At 39.0% G+C, this 24,631-nt stretch overlaps 1 protein-coding gene across 1 annotated transcript; it reads left to right on the top strand.

Moving 5' to 3' along the window:
- frrs1a (ferric-chelate reductase 1a) lies at positions 1 to 21,330 on the top strand. The gene is made up of 17 exons (XM_033983164.2): positions 1 to 57; positions 1,912 to 2,107; positions 2,598 to 2,734; positions 4,550 to 4,644; positions 5,586 to 5,733; positions 6,376 to 6,498; positions 6,581 to 6,652; positions 7,399 to 7,497; positions 9,870 to 10,020; positions 11,727 to 11,840; positions 12,709 to 12,824; positions 12,892 to 12,978; positions 17,202 to 17,299; positions 18,388 to 18,446; positions 18,589 to 18,732; positions 19,049 to 19,104; positions 19,505 to 21,330. The coding sequence occupies exons 1-17, from the start codon at positions 55 to 57 to the stop codon at positions 19,595 to 19,597; spliced, it is 1,791 nt and encodes a 596-aa protein (XP_033839055.1). The 5' UTR covers positions 1 to 54; the 3' UTR covers positions 19,598 to 21,330.
- The last annotated feature ends 3,301 nt before the right edge of the window (positions 21,331 to 24,631 follow it).

The raw sequence follows: 24,631 nt of genomic DNA, 5'->3' as shown, positions 1-24,631 counted from the left end.
GACAGACACAGTAGAAGTAATGGGACATGAGCTAGTAGCCGGTTCTCTTCTAGTATGGTGAGTGCAATAACAAGTATTACAATTTAAAGTGCAGGTAGTAGGTTTTCATGTTTTTCTAATTCTGACTTGGTTTGGTGGGAAATTAGCTGTGGTCAGTATTTATCATAGTTTTGCATTAGTTAAGTGGCAGTTTGTGGGGAAAAAAGTTGAGAAGAAAAGTACAAAAATACAGGAAGTAGCACTCAGTCCTAAAACAGAATACCACTATATATGTCATCAACACGGAAAATTCCATCGAAAATGCATAGCCAATACACGCACAAGGAAGACATTTTGGCAGTTTAAACATTAATTTAACAAAATAAATGTGTTATTTACTTTCATTAATCTAATCATAACTACATATTTTATTAACATTAAGGTTGCTAGGTAACAGTTATGGAATTACCTCTATGTATGTCATATCTGCTGTGTGTTTCCAACCAAAAAGTAAAATTATAAACTTTACCAAAATTACAAACCCAAACAAAAAATAGGCTAGATTTGTGTAAAGTGAGTTAAGTATAGTACATTTTAGTAAAATTGTAAACCTAATTATGTTGAAGGTGCACTATATAACCTTTCTGGTAAAGGGTCCACCACCTACTTTTCTCCATGGAGATTTTCCTTTGCTTATAATGCTACACAGTATGGAATTAAACTTGTCTGTCTTGTATTTATTTAATTTAGGCATTTTTATTGCTCAAAAACACGTAGCAAAACATTCACTCCATAACAAACCAATTTTATTCAAAAAATACCCCTCAACATTCTGACTGAGAGATGTAGTGTGTATAAGAAGAGATGTAGTGTGTATGAAGAGAGATGTAGTGTGAATGAGGAGAGATGTAGTGTGCATGAGGAGAGATGTAGTGTGAATAAGGAGAGATGTAGTGTGTATGAGGAGAGATGTAGTGTGTATGAGGAGAGATGTAGTGTGCATGAGGAGAGATGTAGTGTGAATAAGGAGAGATGTAGTGTGAATGAGGAGAGATGTAGTGTGTATGAAGAGAGATGTAGTGTGAATGAGGAGAGATGTAGTGTGCATGAGGAGAGATGTAGTGTGAATGAGGAGAGATGTAGTGTGTATGAGGAGAGATGTAGTGTGAATGAGGAGAGATGTAGTGTGCATGAGGAGAGATGTAGTGTGAATAAGGAGAGATGTAGTGTGTATGAGGAGAGATGTAGTGTGCATGAGGAGAGATGTAGTGTGAATAAGGAGAGATGTAGTGTGCATGAGGAGGGATGTAGTGTGAATAAGGAGAGATGTAGTATGAATGAGGAGAGATGTAGTGTGTATGAGGAGAGATGTAGTGTGTATGAGGAGAGATGTAGTGTGTATAAAGAGAGATCCAGTGTGAATGAGGAGAGATGTAGTGTGAATGAGGAGAGATGTAGTGTGCATGAGGAGAGATGTAGTGTGCATGAGAAGAGATGTAGTGTGAATGAGGAGAGATGTAGTGTGCATGAGGAGAGATGTAGTGTGCATGAGGAGAGATGTAGTGTGCATGAGGAGAGATGTAGTGTGAATGAGGAGAGATGTAGTGTGAATGAGGAGAGATGTAGTGTGTATGAGGAGAGATGTAGTGTGAATGAGGAGAGATGTAGTGTGCATGAGGAGAGATGTAGTGTGCATGAGGAGAGATGTAGTGTGCATGAGGAGAGATGAGAGATGTAGTGTGCGTGAGGAGAGATGTAGTGTGAGGAGAAATGTAATGAGGAAATACAAAAAATAAAGGGAAATCAGTATGCAGGTAAATTATCAGGTCAGGCTGCACGTGTGAATGGAGCATTTAGATATTATTTTTATTATTGTTAGTATGCAAGATACAGAAGTACTGTCTCTTCTGAAAGCTACCTCTGGCCTCACAGATGTCTCAGTGGTGCCTCTCCTGTTTCCTCCTACTTCTGTCCCTGTGTCTCCCCGTGTGGCCCTATCCTAATGGTAAAGTGACCCAATCCTGCACCAGCCTGGAACCCTACCACCACAGCCAGGGTCAGAGCAGCCCCAGCCCCTACCTTCTCCAAGCCAATGCGTCCAGTTTCAGCCCAGGGGACCACGTGGAAGGTACGCTATGGTTACTGAGGTTATATTAATAAAATATAAACAAGGGATATTATTGTTTTCATCTCCAAAACATTTATGAAATTGAGACTTTGCAGCTTATATCATCAACGTTCCCTGGTGATGTGATGCTAACTGGACTGAACAAATGCTCAAGTTGATTACAGGCTCCTGAACATGTATATTTATGGATAATTGTCATGTGGGAGCATGGGTGATGTAGGCTTGTGGGCGGAACATTAGACGGCGAACCATAAGGAGGGCTCGAATAGTGCACAATAGAGATCACTAGATTACTCAAACATGCATGGGTGACATCTAAAACCTCTTCAGGCATGTTTTTGCTGAGGGAACAACGTTAGAACATGGTAGAAAGCTAACAAAAAAGGATTTTGCATAATACCCCCTCTTTAATGTGACATTATAAATAGTCTATCAGTGTAGGCCTATTGTACATTTTAAACTCAGTGTGATAAGTGTTGTGTTTCTGCAGTGACTCTGTCAGGGCAAGTCTTCAAGGGCTTTCTCCTCCAGGCGCGGGACCCTACCCAAAGTGTTCCCTCTGCTGTCGGCTCCTTCAGCCTCACGGACCCCCGCTCTACCCAGCTGCTCACCTGCAACAAGCACCAGGTCAGAGAATAGCATACAATGCTCAAAAGTAGCAAGCAAAATAGACAAGACAGGTTTATTTGTATAGCACAATACATACACAAAGTAATTCAAAGTGCTTTACAGAAAAGAAGGACATTAAAATCACAATACAAACAAATCAAAACATAAATAAGTCATATGCACAGGTAAACACAACCGTTTTGAGCCTGGATTTAAATAAAACATTGTCGAAGTAGGTCTCACATCTTCAGACTGTTCCAGGTTTTAGCCGCATTAAACTGAAATGCTGATTCTCCATGTTTAGTCCTGACTCTGGGCACCAGTGGGAGCCGAGTCCCTGAAGTCCTCAGAGTGTGAGATGGTTCATATGGCACTAAAATGTTGGAAATGTACTTTGGTGCTAGGTCATGGAGAGACTTGTTCACAAGCAGAGCTGCTTTAAAATCTATTCTCTGAGCCACAAGGGCCAGTGCAGAGACCTGAGCACAGGACTTATGTGCCTTACATCCTGGTTATAGTTAGAACCCGAGCAGCAGTGTTCTGGATGTACTGCAGCTGTCTTAAGGCTCATTTGGAGAGGCCAGTAAAAGTGCTTCAAAACAAATCAGAGAAAACTGCAAAAGTCAACCATTTTTCTGAATCAGATTGGATGTTATGTTTCGAAGAGGATGGAGTAGCCATAACATTAAATAATTCACAATATGTTTTTTTTCCCCAAACAATAGACACAAAAATGAGACAAACTAAATCATATCTGAAGGAGTGGTGCAAGAAAGACATACGTTCAATTAATATTTCATATTGTCAACATAAAGCTTTTGTCACTTATAGACTTACTCACAGTGGGAACAGTACTGTTAAAAATATTACTCAAGTAGGAGTAAAAGTAGGAGTAAAACTATGTTGTTGGAAAAGTACTCTGAAAAGGACAATTTCATGAAAAAGTTACTCAAATAGATGTAACTGAGTAAATGGAACTGACTACTAACCACTCAACTCTGAGTATGTTTTCATTACATTATTTAACAAAAAAAAGTCCAATATTGTGAGATGTCTGAACCAAAGATTTTAAAGTTAGTTTAAAATATACACTGTGATATATATTGAGTACATATTTCCAGTGTATGCACATCTCCCGGCCCATTGGAAATTCCCTGGTCCATGGTACTTCCTTGTGTGAGTGGCAAAAATGAGATTGTTCCTCAAAAGTGCACCCAGAAACTACAAAATATACCATGTTATGCAAAATCTTTTGTTGTTGAAGTTGATGAATTGCCTGACGTCATCAACATTCCCAAGGGATGTGATGCTAACTATAGGCACTGCTCTGTCTGACGCTCTGTTACTCAAGTTAGACTTTAATCTGAAATCTTAAACAAGTCTTTTTGAAATAACATTTGTCACAAGTTAGCATTAGACAACAGTTTTTCAGTTAGTCAATCAAAACTTTTTGTTGAAAATCAAACACCTAAACAGGACCATGAATGATCGTATTGATCTAAATATGTTGTGTTAGGAGTTAATATCTCATAGAAGTAAAATACCCCCTCTTTAAGGTATCTTAACAGTTGAATACAAGCACAATAAACAAGTTTAATGATGTTAAGTTTCATACTGTGGGACATTCATGGCAAAGTAATAACATCTCTAAGGAGACAAATGCCACAAATACAATACATATTGTATTGGGTGTATTGATACAACCAGCCTTTGACCCCAGGGGGATGCACTAGCTAACAGTTTACGTACAAATGGCTAGCTGTCACATTGTGTCAAAAAACTGACTTAGGTAGCAGTAATCATGTTGCTAAATGATGTTCATTTGTTCCTCAGGGCTCCGCGGTTAGCCACACCAGTAAGTCCCACAAGAGTCTGGTCCGAGTGATCTGGAGAGTCCCTAATGTTGCCCCAGCACAAGTCCAGTTCTTGTGAGTACACTGAGTACACAGTCTAATCCAAGAGTAAAATTACAGCTAAAAGAGTGACTAAAGCCGAGTGTCCACTGCATGATTTTGTCTATCTGCGCTGAAAGATTTCTGATCGTGAAGAAAAATCTTGGGCCATAGGTCCGAGACCGGGACAAAGATCAAACTTAGAACCCTCATACAACCAAAGATAACCTCCAACTGATATCAAGCCTGTCCAATATTGTGGAGTTTTAGTCGCAGAGTGAGCCCTTCTTTTCTCAACAGTAAACACAAGTGCTCCTCAGTAACAGCAGAAGAGCTCCACTATGAACGGTAGCATCTCTCCCCTATTCTCTTTCAATTACTCACTTTTCCAAATGTGAAATTGTCACTAGCCTTGTAGCTACAACTACAACTGTACCACATGGGACCTGATATTCACTCCACTGTAACCACCACTGATCGTGATCATCGCAGTGACTGTAGGCTGTCTTGTGATTTCAATTCCTCACGTCTTGTAGTGTGACATCCAGGAATCTTATAAGCTGAAAAAAGTGCCCCGTAAACACCTAAACTGCAGCTACAGCTGCAGTCTAAAACTTGCCAATGTCTGGAAGAACAGCAATAGAAACACAGATTACATGATTAATGCTAATAAAAGGCAAGCTTGATGATGTATACAGTTAATAAACACGAGAAGTGAATTTGGCATTTAGTTGCACTTTAAAGGTAGAGGGCCCACCACCTGCTTAGAGATGTTATTGCTTTGACAGAAATGATTCACAGCATGACATTACTCACAGTAAGAATGCAATGCAATAACATCTCCATGGTGGCAAACAGTGCACCTTTAAATAAGGCAGAACTAAACTAAAATTAAACCCAAAGATAAACCATAACTAAATACCGGTAATCCATAACTCTTTATTTTTTAATTTCTATTTTTTTATTCTATCTTCCAGTGTCACTGTTGTCTCTCACTATGACAAATACTGGGTAAAAGTCCCTGGACCAATCATCACTCTGCATGGTGTGACACCCCGCCCCCCTGTGCCAACGCCCTCCTCAGCTCCGACTCCAAAACCCACCTCCTCTGTTCTGCCTGGACAAGTAAGTCACACTATATTTACATCATAATTAGTTACACACTAATTATGATGTAAAATAAAACACCAAAAGGTTTACACAATAAATGATGATTACTAGGGAGGCTTTGTCATCACTTAAATGTGGCTGATGGGTTGTTACCAACTGACACCTTCTGGATTATACATAATCTGTGATTTTTGTGGGCTAATGCTAACGGCTACAGGAAAAATACAGTGGATTGGCTTCGGTGTTCCCAAAGCTTCCCAAACTAGCCAAGTTGCTAAGTGAATGATAGCATTAGCATCGAACACTGCGTCCACTAATTATATGTCTATGGGATACACAACTTGTTTGTTTCCATGAAAATGTTATTGCTTAAAGTGTCACGCAGTATGACATTTCATCTGTGCATGTTCATGAAGCCAAGCACATGCCGCTGTAAAGGTCAGATCTATGGAAAGGTGACCACACTTACATTAAGAAAGCATGTTTTTTTAGCAACAAGAACATCTCTAATTGAATTCATGCAATATAGATAAATACTGTAGAAAATTCCTGACAAAGCAATAATGTGGAGACAAGCAGGTAGCAGACTCCCACCCAGAAAAGTTACATAGTGCACCTTTAGAATATATATATGAGTGATAATGATTCTGTCTTCAGTTCAGCTCAGAGGGGTGTGGTCTGTCTAAATCCTGCCTCCTAGACCCGCCCGGCTGTGACCCCTCCCACCACCCTGACTGTTTCTACTTGTCCGCCACCACCCAAGGGCCTCCAGAGCAACAGGTACGCTTATGGTTCTAGTACTATCTATCCTGGTACAGTCTTACAGTAGGACATAAAGACTCATGTTGAATGTTTTTGTCAGTCCGTAGTGTTTGAGCTGAGTGGGCCTTCGAAGGGGTACATCGCATTTGCCCTCTCCCGGGACACGTGGATGGTAATGCAATAGGACACATATTATGCAAATTTATTTTTTTTTAGCTTTTAACCATATGTTATAACAATGTATAACCATGTAGTTGTATTTAGCTTCATTCACGCTTAACTTGTAATGTAGGTTAGCTCCCTCTAAACAATAACAAAATACTTTCAGTTTTTCCAGGGTTGTGACGTCACAAGTAGAAATCTAGAGGTCTGCTGTTTTACATAAATCATCAACATTTTGATAATGCTGGCATTGATTTTCCTGTAAGGACTAACATGGAACCGTCCAACCACAGTCATTAATTTGTAATGCGGATGGCATCTCTTCTCCAAAAACCTTGTATCATTCAGAGCAAAATATATCACTTTTTTAATCTGAGATAAATAAGAGTTTGGTGCTTTGACTGTTGATTCTACAGAAATCTCTCCTGTTTCTTAGACATTTGTGGTTGTCTGGGTTTTTTTGCCTTTTTTTTTAAACATAAACCACCATGTTTGTTTTGACCCAAATGGAGCATGTGTCTCTCTGATTGGTTAATCCACCTGCCAATTACACTCACGAAAAAGAGAGACAGGATACAGCTCCAGATCCACTCGTCTTTACAAAGTTTTGTCAAAGCGTGTCATTCTGGTTGACAGGTAAACAACAGGCTTAACAATTTTTTTTTTTTCGTCAGTTTGGAAACAACAACATTGTCCACTCTGCAGAGAAAGATGTTTTCATATTTCATATAGTCAAATGTGTGCGTGTAATACTAGGGCGACGATGACGTGTACCTGTGTCTGAATGAATACGGCCGAGTGTCTGTGGAGGCGGCCATCTTGAGAGGACGAACACCCCCAAAGGAAAGCACTCAGGTGAGGCGGCTACTCAGACAGCCACAGCAGTATACTCACACACAGTACACTCACACACAGTACACTCACACAGTATACTCACACACAGTATACTCACACACAGTACACTCACACACAGTACACTCACACAGTATACTCACACACAGTACACTCACACACAGAACACTCTCACACAGAACACTCTCACACAGAACACTCACACATAGTACACTCACACAGTATACTCACACACAGTATACTCACACACAGTACACTCACACAGTATACTCACACACAGTACACTCACACACAGTACACTCACACACAGTACACTCACACAGTAAACTCACACACAGTACACTCACACAGAACACTCTCACACAGAACACTCACACACAGAACACTCACACAGTACACTCACACACAGAACACTCACAGACAGAACACTCACACACAGAACACTCTCATACAGAACACTCTCACATAGAACACTCACACACAGAACACTCTCACATAGTACACTCACACACAGAACACTCTCACATAGAACACTCTCACATAGAACACTCTCACATAGAACACTCGCACATAGAACACTCGCACATAGAACACTCTCACATAGAACACTCTCACATAGAACACTCTCACATAGAACACTCTCACATAGAACACTCTCACACAGAACACTCACACACAGTACACTCTCACACAGAACACTCTCACACAGAACACTCACACACAGTATACTCACACACAGTACACTCACACAGTATACTCACACACAGTACACTCACACACAGTACACTCACACAGTAAACTCACACACAGTACACTCACACACAGTACACTCACACAGAACACTCTCACACAGAACACTCACACACAGAACACTCACACACAGAACACTCTCACATAGAACACTCTCACATAGAACACTCACACACAGAACACTCACACAGAACACTCACACACAGAACACTCACAGACAGAACACTCACACACAGAACACTCACACACAGAACACTCACAGACAGAACACTCACACACAGAACACTCTCATACAGAACACTCTCACATAGAACACTCACACACAGAACACTCTCACATAGTACACTCACACACAGAACACTCTCACATAGAACACTCTCACATAGAACACTCTCACATAGAACACTCTCACATAGAACACTCTCACATAGAACACTCTCACACAGAACACTCACACACAGAACACTCACACACAGAACACTCTCACATAGTACACTCACACACAGAACACTCTCACATAGAACACTCTCACATAGAACACTCTCACATAGAACACTCTCACATAGAACACTCACATAGAACACTCGCACATAGAACACTCGCACATAGAACACTCTCACATAGAACACTCTCACATAGAACACTCTCACATAGTACACTCTCACATAGTACACTCACACAGTACACTCACACAGTACACTCACACAGTACACACACAGCCTGGGAAAGGGTGGTTTTCAATGACTGTTTCTTCAGTCTCTCTCCATAGCTCAAAGAACTCTATAAGACCATCTGGTGTATATTTCGATGGTATTACAAAAAAAACAGGACTCTTGTGATTTCCAAAATGCATGATATGCTGTTTGAGTATTGTATAAGTGAATATGCTGTTTTTGGCAAACATAGCATTTTCAAAACAATAAAACATAGCATGGTGATCTAAATGTGTTAGCAGTTAATATACCATAGAAATGAAATACTTCCTCTCCCTTGATTGAACTTATCAGCCGTGCACCCGCAGCTCCCTGCACTGCTTTTTATAGAAATCCTGATCTATAGATTAACCTAAAAGCCAAAGGTGTCTAGTACTCAGTTATTACTCAGTTATATTTACTCAATTACATTTACTTCAGCAATTCTTTGAAGAAATTAAACTTTTCAGATTACTTTTTAACAGCGTACTTTTACACCTACTTGAGAAATATTTTGATTGAAGTAACAGTACTTTTACTTGAATGTAAACGTTACACTTCTCAACACTTCTTACACTTCTGTACAAGTGGCAAAAACAATATGAAATTATTTAAACATTTGTGTTTCTGGCACCGCTCCTTCAAATATGATTTATTTTCTCATTTTTGTGTCTATGTATTACATAATACACAAGATTTTTCATGTTTTGTCTTTCAAATGACTTCAAATTATAAATCAATTATGTCCGAGCAGTTACTCTTTAAATTACTCTTACTTGCGTAGTAGTTTTTCCAAATACTTTTTTACTCTTGGACCACTACTTTCTACTTGTACTTTTTGCCTACTCTACCCACCTCTGCCAAAAGCACAATATTTCCTCTCTAAGCTTGTCAGAGTAAAGCTTCTATCAGTGTACCTGTGTGTGCTTGTAGTCAGGTCTGCACTCTGTCTCCTGGAGGATCACCGATGGAATCATCCAATGCCGCTTCAGTCGCCCTGTCAAACCGACCAATCAGGACTCTGATCGCTTTGATCTGGAGCAGGAGTACTTCCTGTTTGTGGCTAATGGACCCGCCTACCAAGGTAGCCTACATGTTCACCTTACTTTGCCCCCTGTCCTCAGCTCTTATCAGCATTTAAGGTCTTTCATTTTATACTTAAAGGAAGTCTTAAAGGGAAGTCATAAAGCAATATTGTCAGCCATATTTTCTGGTTAATGAAATATTTACAGGCTGTTTTTGTCTTTTTATTACTACAGCCAAGCTGTGTCTGCAAAATTACACTTTAAAGGCCCTACATTACACAAAATGGAATTTGGTGAGCTTTAAACCATGTTATTATGTTGTTACCTCATCTAAAACATACCTGGAGTTGTGTCTTGTTTCATTCACATGTTTGTCTACATCTCCAAAGCTCAAAATGCTCTGTTCCACCTTTTAATGACATGCACTGGTAGTTTTCAAGTTAAAAGCTACCTTTTACCTTTAATCAGTAGAGATTTGAAATTCCAGGACTGAAGTCATGCATATTATTTTAGTGGTGTATGGAGTTTGAAAATACAGTGGTGCACACCCTGTATTACTGCATGACATCACAAGGTGGAACAGCATGTTTTCTTTTTGAGAGAAGAACTCTTAAATATGCAGGATTTGTGTGTTAAACGTGTGAATAAAACAAAACAAAACTCCAGGTCTGTTTGTGATGAGGAAAGAAAAAAGATCAGAAAATAGTGTAGTATGGGCTCTTTAAACTTTAAAGGAACTGTTTAGTTTAACTGCTTAGTTTCTCCAGTGTAACGCTCACTGCACTCTTCACTACACTGAATGGATTAGACTACATTACTTTGTTTGTGGCTCAGGGTTTTGTCCTTAGGCTGGACCAGTTTTTGTCTTAAAGTGTTGAAAAAGAGAGGAATCTTGTACTGTCTCAAAATTCTCTGAAGTTTTTCAGACACACCCGCTGTGTAAGGTATAGTTACGCCTTTCCTTCTAGGTTCAGATTCCCTTTTGTCCTGTTTTTTAGCTCTCTTCGATCTATTGAAGGCCCATTTTAGATATCCACAGGCAGAGAGGGCTTTCTCCATGTGTTAGTGTTCCTTCACTTTTCCCTCTGTGTTTGTGGGCACCAGTTCAGTTGGTCCAGTTGGTTTAAACCTAACAGGACTCTTTCCGATCTGAATCATCACTGCCTAAACCCCAGCACCCACAGCTAATCATTAATCAGTGCTAGTGCAGCCTCTGCAGCTCAGTGAGTGAATTCTGAAGGCTCTGAGCTTTCACAGGACGCATGGCCTGTCGATATACTGAGAATGACAAAAAGTTGTATGTGTCCTCTATCTATAGGTTACAGAACTGGCGATAGTGATTGTAATATCTTTTTTTAAGTGGGATTAAACTCCTAAACTCCACCCACAACCACATTTCTAATAGAGCTGCTAAACTGGGCAGTACCTGGAGGACTAAAGGGAAGAGTGAGAGGGGAGGAGGGTTAGGAGGGAGGGGGTGAAGGTATGAGGAACAGTGTGCTTGGTCTAACAGGTATCCAGGTAGCCAGGTGTTTACAAACACCCCTGTGGTGTTTGTAAACACCTGTCAATTCTTTCATAGCACTTTAAATAAAAAGACTAAACTGAACTAAACATATATGGGGGAGGGGGAGGGGCATGTGGTTTTGCTAAAATGGGCCCAACTTTAAGTGTGAGAATACATAGACATCACATCTTATTATAGAACGTACTCTTCTTGATTTCTGTAGTTTATTTCCCTGATTGTGTGACTGGGTTTTTTCAGGGAGCATTGGGAAACACAGCCAGCAGCCCTTGGTGTCAGAGGGCAGAGTCCGTCTGACCGGGACTCCCATCACACTTCGAGGCAGTCGCGGGCCCACCCTCCTCAAGGTGCATGGTAGGTAATGGAGTGTAAGACAACATAGCCTACAAGTTGCATTTAATATAGATTAAAATTGGAGATGTAACCACATTTCACAATTCAGTCATTACTCTCAGGCTAATTACATGTTTCATACCAGCAAATATTAATGTTGGTCTCTGTAGTTCCCTTCAAATTTTTAATGCAGCACTAAAAATTACATTCATATCTGCAAATGGCTTGTGTAAATGTAACATGGGGAAAGGAATTAAATGTTATGTGATATTTAAAGCGTTTATATTACCCTATTTTCTGATCTATGTTATAATGTTGCTTCCTCATCACAAACATACCTGGAATTATGTTTTGGTTAATTCACACGTAACATCACAAGGTGCAACAAAGAATTTTGAGCTTTGGAGATGTAAACAAACTACTAATAAATGGTTACTCAGAGATGTGTGAATGAAACAAAACTTTCCAGGTATAAAATTACTAAGCGGGCTTACGTCTTCAAAAAACTGGCTCTTATTTGGCCTGGAGTAGGGTCTCTTCCTGCTTTTTTCCAGGGAAACTACGGTTTCTTACGGACATGCCACAACCAGAAAGTTACATACTGCACCTTGAATACCTTGTTGAATATTATGATTACAATGGATCAGTTCAAGATTTTAAATGGTTACTAGGTGTACTACAGCTAAATAAGGACAAAAACTATGCTAAGGTACGATTGATTATAAATAATACATTTGGACTAAACCCGGAAATAATCCTGGACTTGATTTTGACCAAGTCTAGTACTAATGTGTGTGGATATTGTGTCAGCTAATATAAAAATAAAAAAAATCATGTATATATTGTGCATCCCTATGACTTTTACCCCCGCATCTCTCCTTTCCTACAGGAGCCCTGATGCTGTTGGCCTGGATGCTAACAGGCAGTATCGGCACATTTATAGCCAGTTTCTATAAGAACGAATGGGCCTCTCATACACTGTGTGGGCAGAAGATATGGTTCCAGGTAAACACTTGCTTGGACTGGTGCCAGGTGACAGGTGAAAGAGCACTGACCAACCGCCATGTTGCAGGTTCACCGGGGACTCATGATGCTGACGGTAGCTCTGACTGCAGTGGGGTTCTGTCTGCCGTTTGTCTACAGAAGAGGATGGAGCACGGTACTCATACTCTATACTGTACTAACAGGACTGCATTCTTATCATAGACTGTATATATAAATGGACACAGTTTGCCTGCTTGCCCCCGTGTTTCAAATCCAAAGGGAGCATGGGCACTCTCCCGACTCCAGCAACTCACCATCCAATTCACTTTCGGTAATAATCATTGTCACAAACAGAGCATGTAGAGAAATGTTCATGTAAACGAAGTTCCATTAGCTTGTTGATTGAGATGGAGGCAACATTCAGCAGTTCATTGTTGTGTTCAGTTCAGTTTGTTTATGATTTGCCGTCAGAAAATGAATGCTGTTTTAACATTATGGTAGTGCTGTTCAGTTAAATCTTTCCCACCGCCTGTCCTCTGTCCCTTTGTCCTCCCTCTGACCACACATGGCTTTACTCTCCGTCCGCATACAGCTCAGCGTCTCTGGCCGCAGCTCGTCTCTGGAGTTGTCCTTCAGCCCATGTGTCGATTTTAGGGCTATGGTTGGGGACATGAGGATCAGGTTTAGTTCTTTTGAGTCACATGAAAATGCCTGAACTTTTCTGAAGTTTTCCTCCAGTGACAGTGAAACAGAAGGATGGTTTTAATGATGCAGGTCTGGTTCTGTCCAGGAGAAGACCATGTGTCCTCCAGCTGAGGAGTTGCTTTGGTTCAGGTCTAGGTGGAAAGTTATCTCCTGCTTCAGACCATTAAGCTGTGATGGTTAGTTCACTGTGGTTCTTTGTCTTGAAGGGTGTTGTCAGGTTACAGGTTTTGTAGTTAATGGAAAACAGTGTCTTAACTGATAACATCTGTTTTATCACAATTCAATTTTGAAAAACTAAAATAAATTTTGTAAAATCCCCCCTTTGACACATTTATATATCTATATATACATGTGTCAATTTTGGCTTAGTTGTCTTCTGCTGCAAGAGAACACTTAAATTGCTGTTCTGAAAGAAACATTTTGTGAAGTCCAAAACTGTTATTGGTTAGTTGTTAGTTGTTAGTGTTGTTAGTGTGTGATTATTTCATAGGAACATGTAAAGAAAAAGAAGAGAAATTATGCAGCATCCACATCTCCTGTAACAAAAAAATAAATAATTATTAACGAAATCGCAGGCGCTTAGTTGTCAAGGATGGTCAAGTCAATCAAGTCAGTTTGGATTTGTGATCACTACTAGCTTTGATTAGGCCTTCATTTTGTTTTTAAGAGCGTTCATTACAATTTTTGGGAATTCGTGAAAGAATTCGGTTTCTTCTTTTCAATTACAGTTGAGGAGGGTTTTTGGTTCCAGCTGGACTTTTCTTAGGACATGCATGTCATTAAACTCACTGCAGTAATGAGGCAAAAAAACTACCGGTAAATAAATACTTTTTTTTTTTTTTTCAAAAAAGAAATATAAAGAAAAAAAGAAATGTAGAAAATGAGTGGATCAGTTGAAACTGCATCCTGTCATTTTCTTGTTGACACTGTTTACATTGGTTTAAGCTGTTACACACATATTTGTTGATGTTGCATAATTTACACCAAACAGTTTGGCCGATCAGGTCTAAGGACACACAAATGTACAGTTCACTTCTTGTGTCACGCTTAACCATTTTCTTTCTTTTCTTTTTTTCAGTTTTTGTTTTTTTCACACTAACATTGTGAGTGAATTAAAGTACACTGTGTTTCCATATGTAAATTTACATTTGTCTGCATTTTGCAATTACATAATATCTCCATTCTTAGACCTAGATGGACTGCTGAATTTACTCTCCCTCATGAATAAAAAAAAAAAGTTCAGCTGTCCTTACACTCAACTACACAGGGACCTTTTGCCTTTTACCAGTTAGTAACCCTAGATAGGAGTTTCTCCTAGTGTGTGTTCGCTAAATAGCAGGGACTTCCACCCGTTTGACTGTTTACTAGCTCGTTACAACTAGAGGGGAATTTCACCCATGACTGTTTGGTAGTTAACTGTAATGACTCCTAAACCTCATTCTGGAGAATAAAAAGATAAGAGATATAAAGCAAAGACTAACAAAACCTGTTCATCTTTACACAGTGTCTCACAGCTTAGTCAAAGGTGGAGCTACAGTCATCACAGTCCGATGGACTAGACCTGGATCAGGGGCGGGGCTAGTGACTGGGCACAGTCAGCACCGCAGGGCTCCTCAGTTTGAATCCATTTCTGTCGATCCTCTTGAAGTTTTGCTCCACATTTTAGATGTTTTGGCGTTTGTAACATCCAATATCTTAGTTTCAGTGGCTTAAAAGGATGAGCAGTCTGTCAACTATGTCCCAAAAGTGAGGAAATCAGGAGTGATGGAGGGCCATTGTTGTTTGGATTGTATTAGCAGCATGTTGTTAGGGCAGCATGGTGGTACACACATGAGATTTTGGAGCCAAAGATACTGAAAAGTTGTGAGATAAATCAAAAATGGTATAGGATCAGAACTATGGCCGTTGGGTATGATTAGTTAAGCATTTTGCATTTCCAAAATACATTCTCATTTGATTTACCAGTCTTTGTAGATGAAGATTTCCTTTTCAATGGAAAGGAGTCTGTTTTGGAAAAGCTCACCAAGTAAACCTTGTTCGAATCCAGCGGTGGTGATCCAGGACAGAAACTAATGTCCATCCATGTTCTAGTTTGAAAGATCCATGCATCAGGACATTATTGTTGTGGAAAAATTACAGTTCTAGATGAAAAGTAATCCATTTGCGAAGCTCGGTGAGTTTTGAAATACAGAAAAAAAGGTTTATTGTTTGTTACAGCACATATAAACAGGACAGGGCCCAGGCCTGCCCTGGCCACAGACTGGTAGCCTCCCAGTCTCTCCCCCAGTCCCCTCTCAGTCTAAGTCCCAGTCTAAACAACCCCCCTGAGCATCTGAGCTCTGACTATTTTATACCAGAATGACAATGCTACATACATTTCAAAGCAGAGTGACTTTTGTTTCACACCCATATGATAATGCACCTTCCCGAGGTCGCTCCCGTTAGTGTTAGCAACACATTTGATTGACAGCATTATTAAGTGGAAGGGGCATTACCTTCAACCACCTGGCTCCTGACTATGATAGTCCTGGTCAGAATTCCAAATATGGAACTCCAGATCCACCCCTATGACTACTATAGCCTCGATGGGCTTTATTTGGCTGGAGCAGAACACTGTGGGTGATGTCACACTCCCTTAGTCCAATATATATGTAGTCTGTGACTCTTATAGGCTGTGTTCATATGATGTCAAAACATTTTAAAGTTATAATTGTTTAAAACTAAGCTGGGACTGGGTATCTTTTTTGGGAATAGTACCTACGTAAAGTGAAACTAAACACTAAATAGCAAACAACGAAGTTTAAATCTGTCAACTGGACAAATCTTGAAGGAGTGAAGACATTTCGTTGCTCATCCAAGCCGCTTCTTCAGTTTTGGTCAAAATGCTGGTGGCCACTGCCTAAACACTAAATACATTTTTTTTTTGCTGCTAAACTGTAAATGGTGTTGTAAATAGTAAATAGTATTCTCTACTGTTCCTAGCCATTCATTTTTTGGCAATTTCAGTGCAAACCTCTTTTTTCCAGTAACTATACTATTATACTAAAATAAACTATTAATTATTATATAGATTTTAGAACCATAAAACTGAAAGATTTTATGACATTGTATAGAGAATTGAGCGAAAGCCAGTCATCTACATTTACACATCAGAACACCACAGTCATTGCAGCTCTTTAAATTAAAGATAAAACTTTCTGTCATTGTCATTTGTCACCAGTTAGAACATAGTCATTTCTATGGAACAAACATACAGTAGATGGCGATATTGGTTCATCTTTAATCAATTAAATACATTTTATTAAAATGTAGTTTTACATTGAGTGTGTACATGTACCTGCTCACACATATTTGGCATAAACATTGATTTATCAATAGAGTAATATGTATATATGTATAGAAATGGTTAGTCTGCATAATCAAGATAGTCTAAATTGCCCATAGTTTAAACTGAGCTGGAGACAGATCAAAATTCTGAATGTGGAATTCTGTGGTGGAATTTTCTGTTTAACTGTCAAATTGTAGATGTGTTGACATGGTTTATGTTTAATATCTCTGTAATTATTCAAGGTCTCCTCTACCTTACAAATGAAGGTGAGATGATTAATTCAGTATCAAATAGTGATGAATTTCAATTACTATGAAGTATTTCTTATTTCATATTTTGTCTCCTGTCTCTCTCTGTGTGTCCAGCCTGCCGGGGTCCACCCATACCTAGGCTGTTGTGTCTTGGCCCTGTCCCTACTCCAGCCAATCACAGCCTGTGCCAGACCTCCCCCCGACTCTCCCAGGTTATTATACCTCACACACCCACACACATATTACCCACAATCCTCTGCTGCTGCGACTGTTGACACCTTGTCTATTTTTACAGCAGTGTCATCTCACTCTGTGCATCTGTCAAACTACACTATTTGCGTTCTGCATTACAGTAATCTTTTGGACTTGTGTACTAATTTTCTAATTGGAATATTTGAAATGATTGAAAAATAGGTCCAATACTATTAACATTTTTTATTTTGTCACGTTTGTCGCTTAAATAACAAAACAAAAAAAGGCTGATTTTTACTGTACAAAAACATGAAAAACAGAACGAGTTCATTTTAAATGGTTTGCAGTGGTTCAAAGTTATCCCTCATTTATCTTATACATTCTGAATATGCAAATTATTCACAGAAATGAGGTTTCTCTCCCTTGCAAAAAATCACATAAATTCCTACATTCTGCCACAGTTTGGAAGAACTTTTCCGAGGTTTTGGGCTGCATGGGAATTAACGCATATTGTGATGGAGGTTTACGACGTGTGATGAAAAAAAGCAGAACAAAACGACACACAACACGGGAAGTGTTGGTCGTTGCTCCTCTTTGAGGACACCAACACCGCACCAGAGCCAGTTCGTGCCAGGTGGAAGAGATGCTGTTAAGCACAAATAAGCCCGACACCAGCTCACATAGACCTGGTGGCCAACCTTCATAACTCTCGTGTCTCCCGATTGCCACTGGTTAGTTGTAAGATTGTGTCCAATGCTCAGCCCACAAGCCTACGTCATCGTGCTCTTATATAAAAAACAATACATTACAACTTCACAAACCTGATATGAGGAAAAGCAAGATGTACACTGATTGTTTTCTGAAGTGAGAGTGACTGAACGAAACTTAAACAAATTAGGCATTTTATTATGTTGTTTTCAGTGAATATAGCATTTTGAAAATAATAACAAATACTACCCCACAGAAGTGTTATACCCCTCTTTAAGTTCAGCATTTATGGATTTTCTGATTATTCTGGCTATTTCTGTCTTGTCTTGCCCTCCATTAAAAAAATAAATAAATAATTAAATATTATAATCTTGTAAACACAAACTATTCTTTATTTCAGGAGGTACATCTTTAACTGGCTGCACTGGGGTGTGGGGACGCTCACTGAGGTTATGGCAGGTAAGGCATGATGAGCTTTTTTTTATATATATATATATATATATATATATATATATATATATATATATATATATATATATATATATATATATATATAAAATTTTTATTTTATTTTTTTTACATCTGTTGTGGTTTTTGACAGTGGCGACCATGTTCCTCGGAGTTGGCCAATCGTCTTTGCCACTGCCATCGTCGTTAGCAACCCACATCCTGATTGGCTACGCATCCTGGTGGATGGGGTTCAGGCTCCTCCTCTTCATTCATAAACACTTCTACATGACTAAATGTATTTGGCTACTAATATTTCTATATTTTTGCAAGTGAAAACTGAGCAACAATACATCTAAAATATATATATATATTATGAATAAATGTACAGATATTTTTGCTAAAACATAACTAAATAGAATAAATAATTAAATAAAAATGAAAACGCCCCATGTCAGGACAGACATACACAAACATGTCTGCTGCATTGTAAATAATATTTTGCACTTAATATGAACAGAATTTTAGCTTTTAAAACTAGACTAAAACAAAAAAGAACAAACTAACACTGCTACACAGAAAACACTCATGACAGATTTTTTCCCCCTCCACAGTTCAAGCAGAGGACCAATGTGGCATTCTGTCTGACCAATCAGGAGGCAGAATCAAGGTGGGTGGGTCAATGTTTTTAATAGTATATTGAAAAAAATATATGGCATTTCAAGTGACACTTTTAAACAAGGCTTACTACTCACCTGATCTGTCAGGTCTAAAAAGCAAAACTCTTTTTCTTTTATTTTCTGTTGATGCATCAGTGTGGCATAACTGTATTTAACGAATCAAAAAATACCATCGATGTTGCTGAACCTTAATATTGCTGTAATTGCTGATGATGAAATACAGCACGCAGCATTTACGCAGCTTTGACTGACATAGAACATCAAGCCCTGCCCCTGAACGAAATGCAGAGAATTTCAAGAGTCCCCTAAAAGAACAGATTGGCAGCCACATTTAGTCAGTCCGCCCCGGGGCAGCTGTGCAAGTCTCACCCTGCTTTTATCCTTCTGCAGACATCCTGGTTCAAGTCCCTGGTGCTGCCCGTGGTGGTATTGGGGAACCTGGGTCTCCTGTCTGCACTGCTCTCCTCTGTCACCCAACTATGAAGACACCAAGAGAAGACGGCTCAGTTTGTGTCAATATAATTTATTTAGATGCTATGAATAACTGATTTGCACTTCAGTTGTTCATAGTTATTCATGCTAGAAATGTTGTTAATATATTTAGTGTTTTGCTTTGTATGTAAAATATGAATAATAACGCCAAAGAAAATTCTAAGAGTACTAATTTGGACATATCTATTTGAAATTGTATTTTATGCAGGGGGAATAACAAATTAACTAAATACTCACTACTGTAATTGAGTAGGTTTACATGACTACAACACACGTCTCAAATCTGTTAAATTGATATAAAATACTGATCTAAAATGACACTAAAAAGCTGTTAAAAAAATAACTAGTAACAAGTAACTAGTAATAAGTACTCTTGAGTAGTATTTTTCATGTGTACCGTTTACTTTTACTTAAGTACAATTTTGGAAGCAGTACTTGTAATTGAGCACATTTTTAGCCACATGACTGTACTTTTACTTGAGTACAAATTTGCAGTACTCTTTCCATTACTGATTTTGTGCTATGAATAATGACCAATGATGGAAGGAGTAACTAATTAAAAGTACTGATACAGGAGCAAAAAGATCATTCCATGAGAAGTATCGAGGTCATTTAAAGCATCAAATGTAGCTGTTTTTTGTTCACCAGAAATAATTGATCTCCAAATTTTTTGTTGTATGTTTTTTTTTTTTTTTTTGTCATGCTATGAACATGCTAAAAATAAAGCCATTTCAGCAGAAACGTTAAAAAATATAGTAGAGTAGAAAGTATACACTGTAAAATGTACTTAAAGATGGTGTATTTTACTTATATGGGGTATTAACTGCTAACACATAACATATTTAGATCACCATGTTACATTTGTATTGTTTTGGAAATCCTATATTTGATGAAAACAAAGTATTAGCATGTTTTTACAGGTTTCACTTTCATTTTTGATGCTCTGAGCGCTTTTACATTACAATCAGCCTGTATCCCACTAATGAAGCTACTGCACATCGCATCAGGTTTGTCAAGATGAATACTGGTAGGCTTGATTTGAACTCTGTCATTGCATATTGCCTGGCAGATAAAATGCATGTTTGGATCACATTCAATACATAATATATCTCGACTGAATTCATGTTTTAAAGTAGCGACTCTGAATGCTCTGTGCCATGGGACTACCATATGGTATTATTCCAGTAGGATTTCCAGTGTTTGTTGTCATTGGCAACAGAGTGAGATTCCTGAACATAGACAAAATCTGATTTCTAATGTACAATTTGACTTATTTTAATAGATTATAATGGGGATGGGGATTATGGGTGAATGTGAATGACTTTGCATTAAAGTGTGTTTGCATTGATGTCCCTCACTAAACACAAGGCACAGTTATTCTTCGCTCATGTAGTCCTCACCTTGTCCTGGTGCAGACCTCCTGAAAATGATATAAAGTGATTAAAAAAAAGATGATTCCATGTTATAGAGCAAATGTGTCAAACTCAAGGCCCGGGGGCCAAATGCGGCCCGCCACATCATTTTATGTGGCCCGCAAGAAGATAAATTAAAAGGCATTTTAAAATAAGTCTATACTGCTTTAATGTGTGCACTGACAATAAACTAATGAGATTTTCCCAGCAAGTGGAACTGAGAAATATTTGCAAATAATCATCACAAAATGTTCATGAAGAAGAAAATTGTTGTTAGGAAGAAAGGTGAATACAAGTTTGTGCTTTGAGGAGAAAAACCTGTATGTTTTTTGTGTTATGAGGCGGGGTCGGTAAAGTCTACGTCGACATTTGGTTACATTTAGTGACATTTACACTGCTGCACAGTTACATCTTGATGGCGGCCATTTTGCTGATGTGGCCCTAGGTGAAAATTTGTTTGACGCCCCAGTTATAGGGTATACTCTAGACTAGTTGTGCAGAAGAAAGACAAACGCCAAATTGAGTCCACTTTACCCTGACCAACCTGTGGAAGACAGATAAAACAATACAATAAATTAACAATGACTTTTGGGCAGCTGGTGGGATTATTGTAATATATTTGATGAAATTCTCCTGTGCACTGTAATACTAGACAATATTCAGTCACCTACAAAGCTGATGGACAAAGACACTTGCCTCGAATATGTTAAAATGTCATAATAATGTTTTTTTATACTTTTGGTAAAGGGAGATGCCTTTATAGATAGACAGATTTCTTTATTTGATCTGGTGCAGACATCAGCTTAAAACATTCACGTAAGAACATCATACAAGAAAGAATAAGAAGTACATAAAATACAACAACTGTGTACAGTTAAGTGGGTAAAGTGCAGGCAATTCTGATGTGTAAATGTAGATGACTGGCTTTCGCTCAATTCTCTATACAATGTCATAAAATCTTTCAGTTTTATGGTTCTAAAATCTATATAATAATTAATAGTTTATTTTAGTATAATAGTATAGTTACTGGAAAAAAGAGGTCAAAAAATGAATGGCTAGGAACAGTAGAGAATACTATTTACTATTTACAACACCATTTACAGTTTAGCAGCAAAAAAAAATGTATTTAGTGTTTAGGCAGTGGCCACCAGCATTCTGACCAGAACTGAAGAAGCGGCTTGGATGAGTGTGACATCACCCACAGTGTTCTGCTCCAGCCAAATAAAGCCCATCGAGGCTATAGTAGTCATAGGGGTGGATCTGGAGTTCCATATTTGGAATTCTGACCAGGACTATCATAGTCAGGAGCCAGGTGGTTGAAGGTAATGCCCCTTCCACTTAATAATGCTGTCAATCAAATGTGTTGCTAACACTAGCGGGAGCGACCTCGGGAAGGCGCATTATCATATGGGTGTGAAACAAAAGTCACTCTGCTTTGAAATGTATGTAGCATTGTCATTCTGGTATAAAATAGTCAGAGCTCAGATGCTCAGGGGGGTTGTTTAGACTGGGACTTAGACTGAGAGGGGACTGGGGGAGAGGCCGGGAGGCTACCAGTCTGTGGCCAGGGCAGGCCTGGGCCCTGAATGACACAAATTTTGTGGTATTATGTTGATGTTTGACAGAACCAGAGCCCTCAAAAAGGTAAGTAAAGTCCAAATCCACATTTCTGACTCTGTAAAAACAGCTTTCCTGTCAGTACTGTGGTGATTGCAGGTGAAAATGGTTTATATAATATTTAGAAAGACAAACGGCATGGCTTTCATTTCATGTGTAGATTGTTTGTGTGGGTGACACAGAAGTGTATGTACATTGCTGTAAAGTTGTAAAGTAGGCCCGGGCAATCGGAACGTTAACAGGTTAATAATTATCATGATAATATCGTTAATCGTGATTATTTTGGCCACAATAATCGTGAGTATAAAATTGAATATCATCCCATCCCTAGTCCACACACAGCAAGATGGATTCTCATGATATTTCTGAGTTCACAAACTCATGAGAATCCATCTGGACTTGTCCCCGCTGGTGCGATGGGCCTGACAGGTGTTTGGTGCACCAATCACAGAGCAGCACTGAGGTTTGTGCAGAAGGTGAAAACAAAGAGCTTAAGTGAACCAAAACAAACATGGCAACGCTGACAGACTATTTGGAGCATTTGAGGACAGGGAAGATATCTGTTTTTCTCTCAAATGGATGTAAAGAAAGTTTAATTTTTTGTCTTGTTCCACTGTTGTGACACTTCAGCCAATCAGATTCAAATAATTGTCATGACATTCTGCGTTTTCAGCAAGAGCCATCCCAGATTAATGATGTGTAGAACTCAATTCAGACATATCAGTCTGGTGTGAGCCAGGTTAGATGATTATAGGAATAATAGAGTGTTTAAATAGTTTGGTTCAACATCTGGGCAGAACAAAGTATCAGTGGAGGAGCAGAGGCTTGGACTTTGAGTTCAGTGGGTGAGCAGAATCTGCAATTATTTTCCTGGCTTTAGTCACAGACCTTGTTTTAAACAGGTCCAATATGTCATTGCACTGAATCACAATGATTTTTCCACACTCTTTGACAATGTTATGTAGCCAGTTACAATTTCTGAAGTTCAGCAAATTAAACCAACAAAGAAAAGAATATATTAAATCAGACAGCAACTGTAGAACATTCTCATGAAAGCACAATCAACATTAAGAATCCAAGAATAAAATTCTTGGATGTGCTTTACTGCACAGTATGTCAACCGGAGATTCAAAGATGAACTTATCAATTTGGGTGCACAAATACATATAGACGTGCACAATTTCTACAGGCTTTCCCTCTATGAACACCTGGGTCAGGCCAGGCGGAGCCTTTTCAGAAATTACTGTACATTTCTTTTGTTTTTGAAACATTGAGAGATGGAAGGAAAGATGAGCGATACCACTCCAAGAAATCCGATTGGACCAGACTGTGGTCCATTTTATTATGTGATGATTCTCATGCTGACTTTGGCAAAGATTTTTGTAAAAGACAAACAATAGGGGAGACAAGGTACAGCCCTGCAACTCCATTGGATGACACTATAATATCAGAGAATGTCTCATTTACTCTTTAGTATGTGTTTGTTTAAAAAACATTGATCCACAATTTCAATTCAATTCATTTATTTTTGTAACGCCCAAAATCACAACAACAGTTGTCTCGAAGGGCGTTCATGTTTTGGTTGATGGGGGAAACCGGAGTACCCAGAGGTAACCCATCCAGACACGGGGAGAAACATGCAAAACTCCACACAGAAAGGCCTGGGCGACCCGAGGATCGAACCAAACCCTCTTGCTGTGAGGCATGAGTGTTGCCACTCAGCCATCATGCTGCTTACACATAAAAACAAAACAACAGGAAAAATCGGCCAGGCAAGGAGGAGGAAGACCAGATGAGGAGGAGGAGAGTCGGGCGAGGAGGAGGAGAGCCAGGCGAGGAGGAGGGGAGGGTCCAGCTGTCATCGGGGCATCTGAAAGAGTTACACTCCACAGGGGGAGTGGGACAGGGGACAACATGTGAATAGCATTGCTGATGAGAAAATAGGACAAAGCAGAGGATAGTGCTCAGGTTGCCATACTTCCCCCAGCTAGTTATC

Source organism: Periophthalmus magnuspinnatus, chromosome 17, assembly GCF_009829125.3.
Source record: "Periophthalmus magnuspinnatus isolate fPerMag1 chromosome 17, fPerMag1.2.pri, whole genome shotgun sequence".
NCBI lineage: Eukaryota > Metazoa > Chordata > Actinopteri > Gobiiformes > Gobiidae > Periophthalmus > Periophthalmus magnuspinnatus.
Note: the sequence above shows the minus strand (reverse complement) of the source record. Positions and strands in the feature narration are given on the sequence as shown.

Bases quoted from the DNA above. Each gene is read 5' to 3' on its own strand.
- frrs1a (XM_033983164.2), top strand. The intron at 5,734-6,375 runs GTAAGTCACACT...TTCTGTCTTCAG, and splicing joins CCTCTGTTCTGCCTGGACAA to TTCAGCTCAGAGGGGTGTGG. The intron at 6,499-6,580 runs GTACGCTTATGG...TGTTTTTGTCAG, and splicing joins AAGGGCCTCCAGAGCAACAG to TCCGTAGTGTTTGAGCTGAG.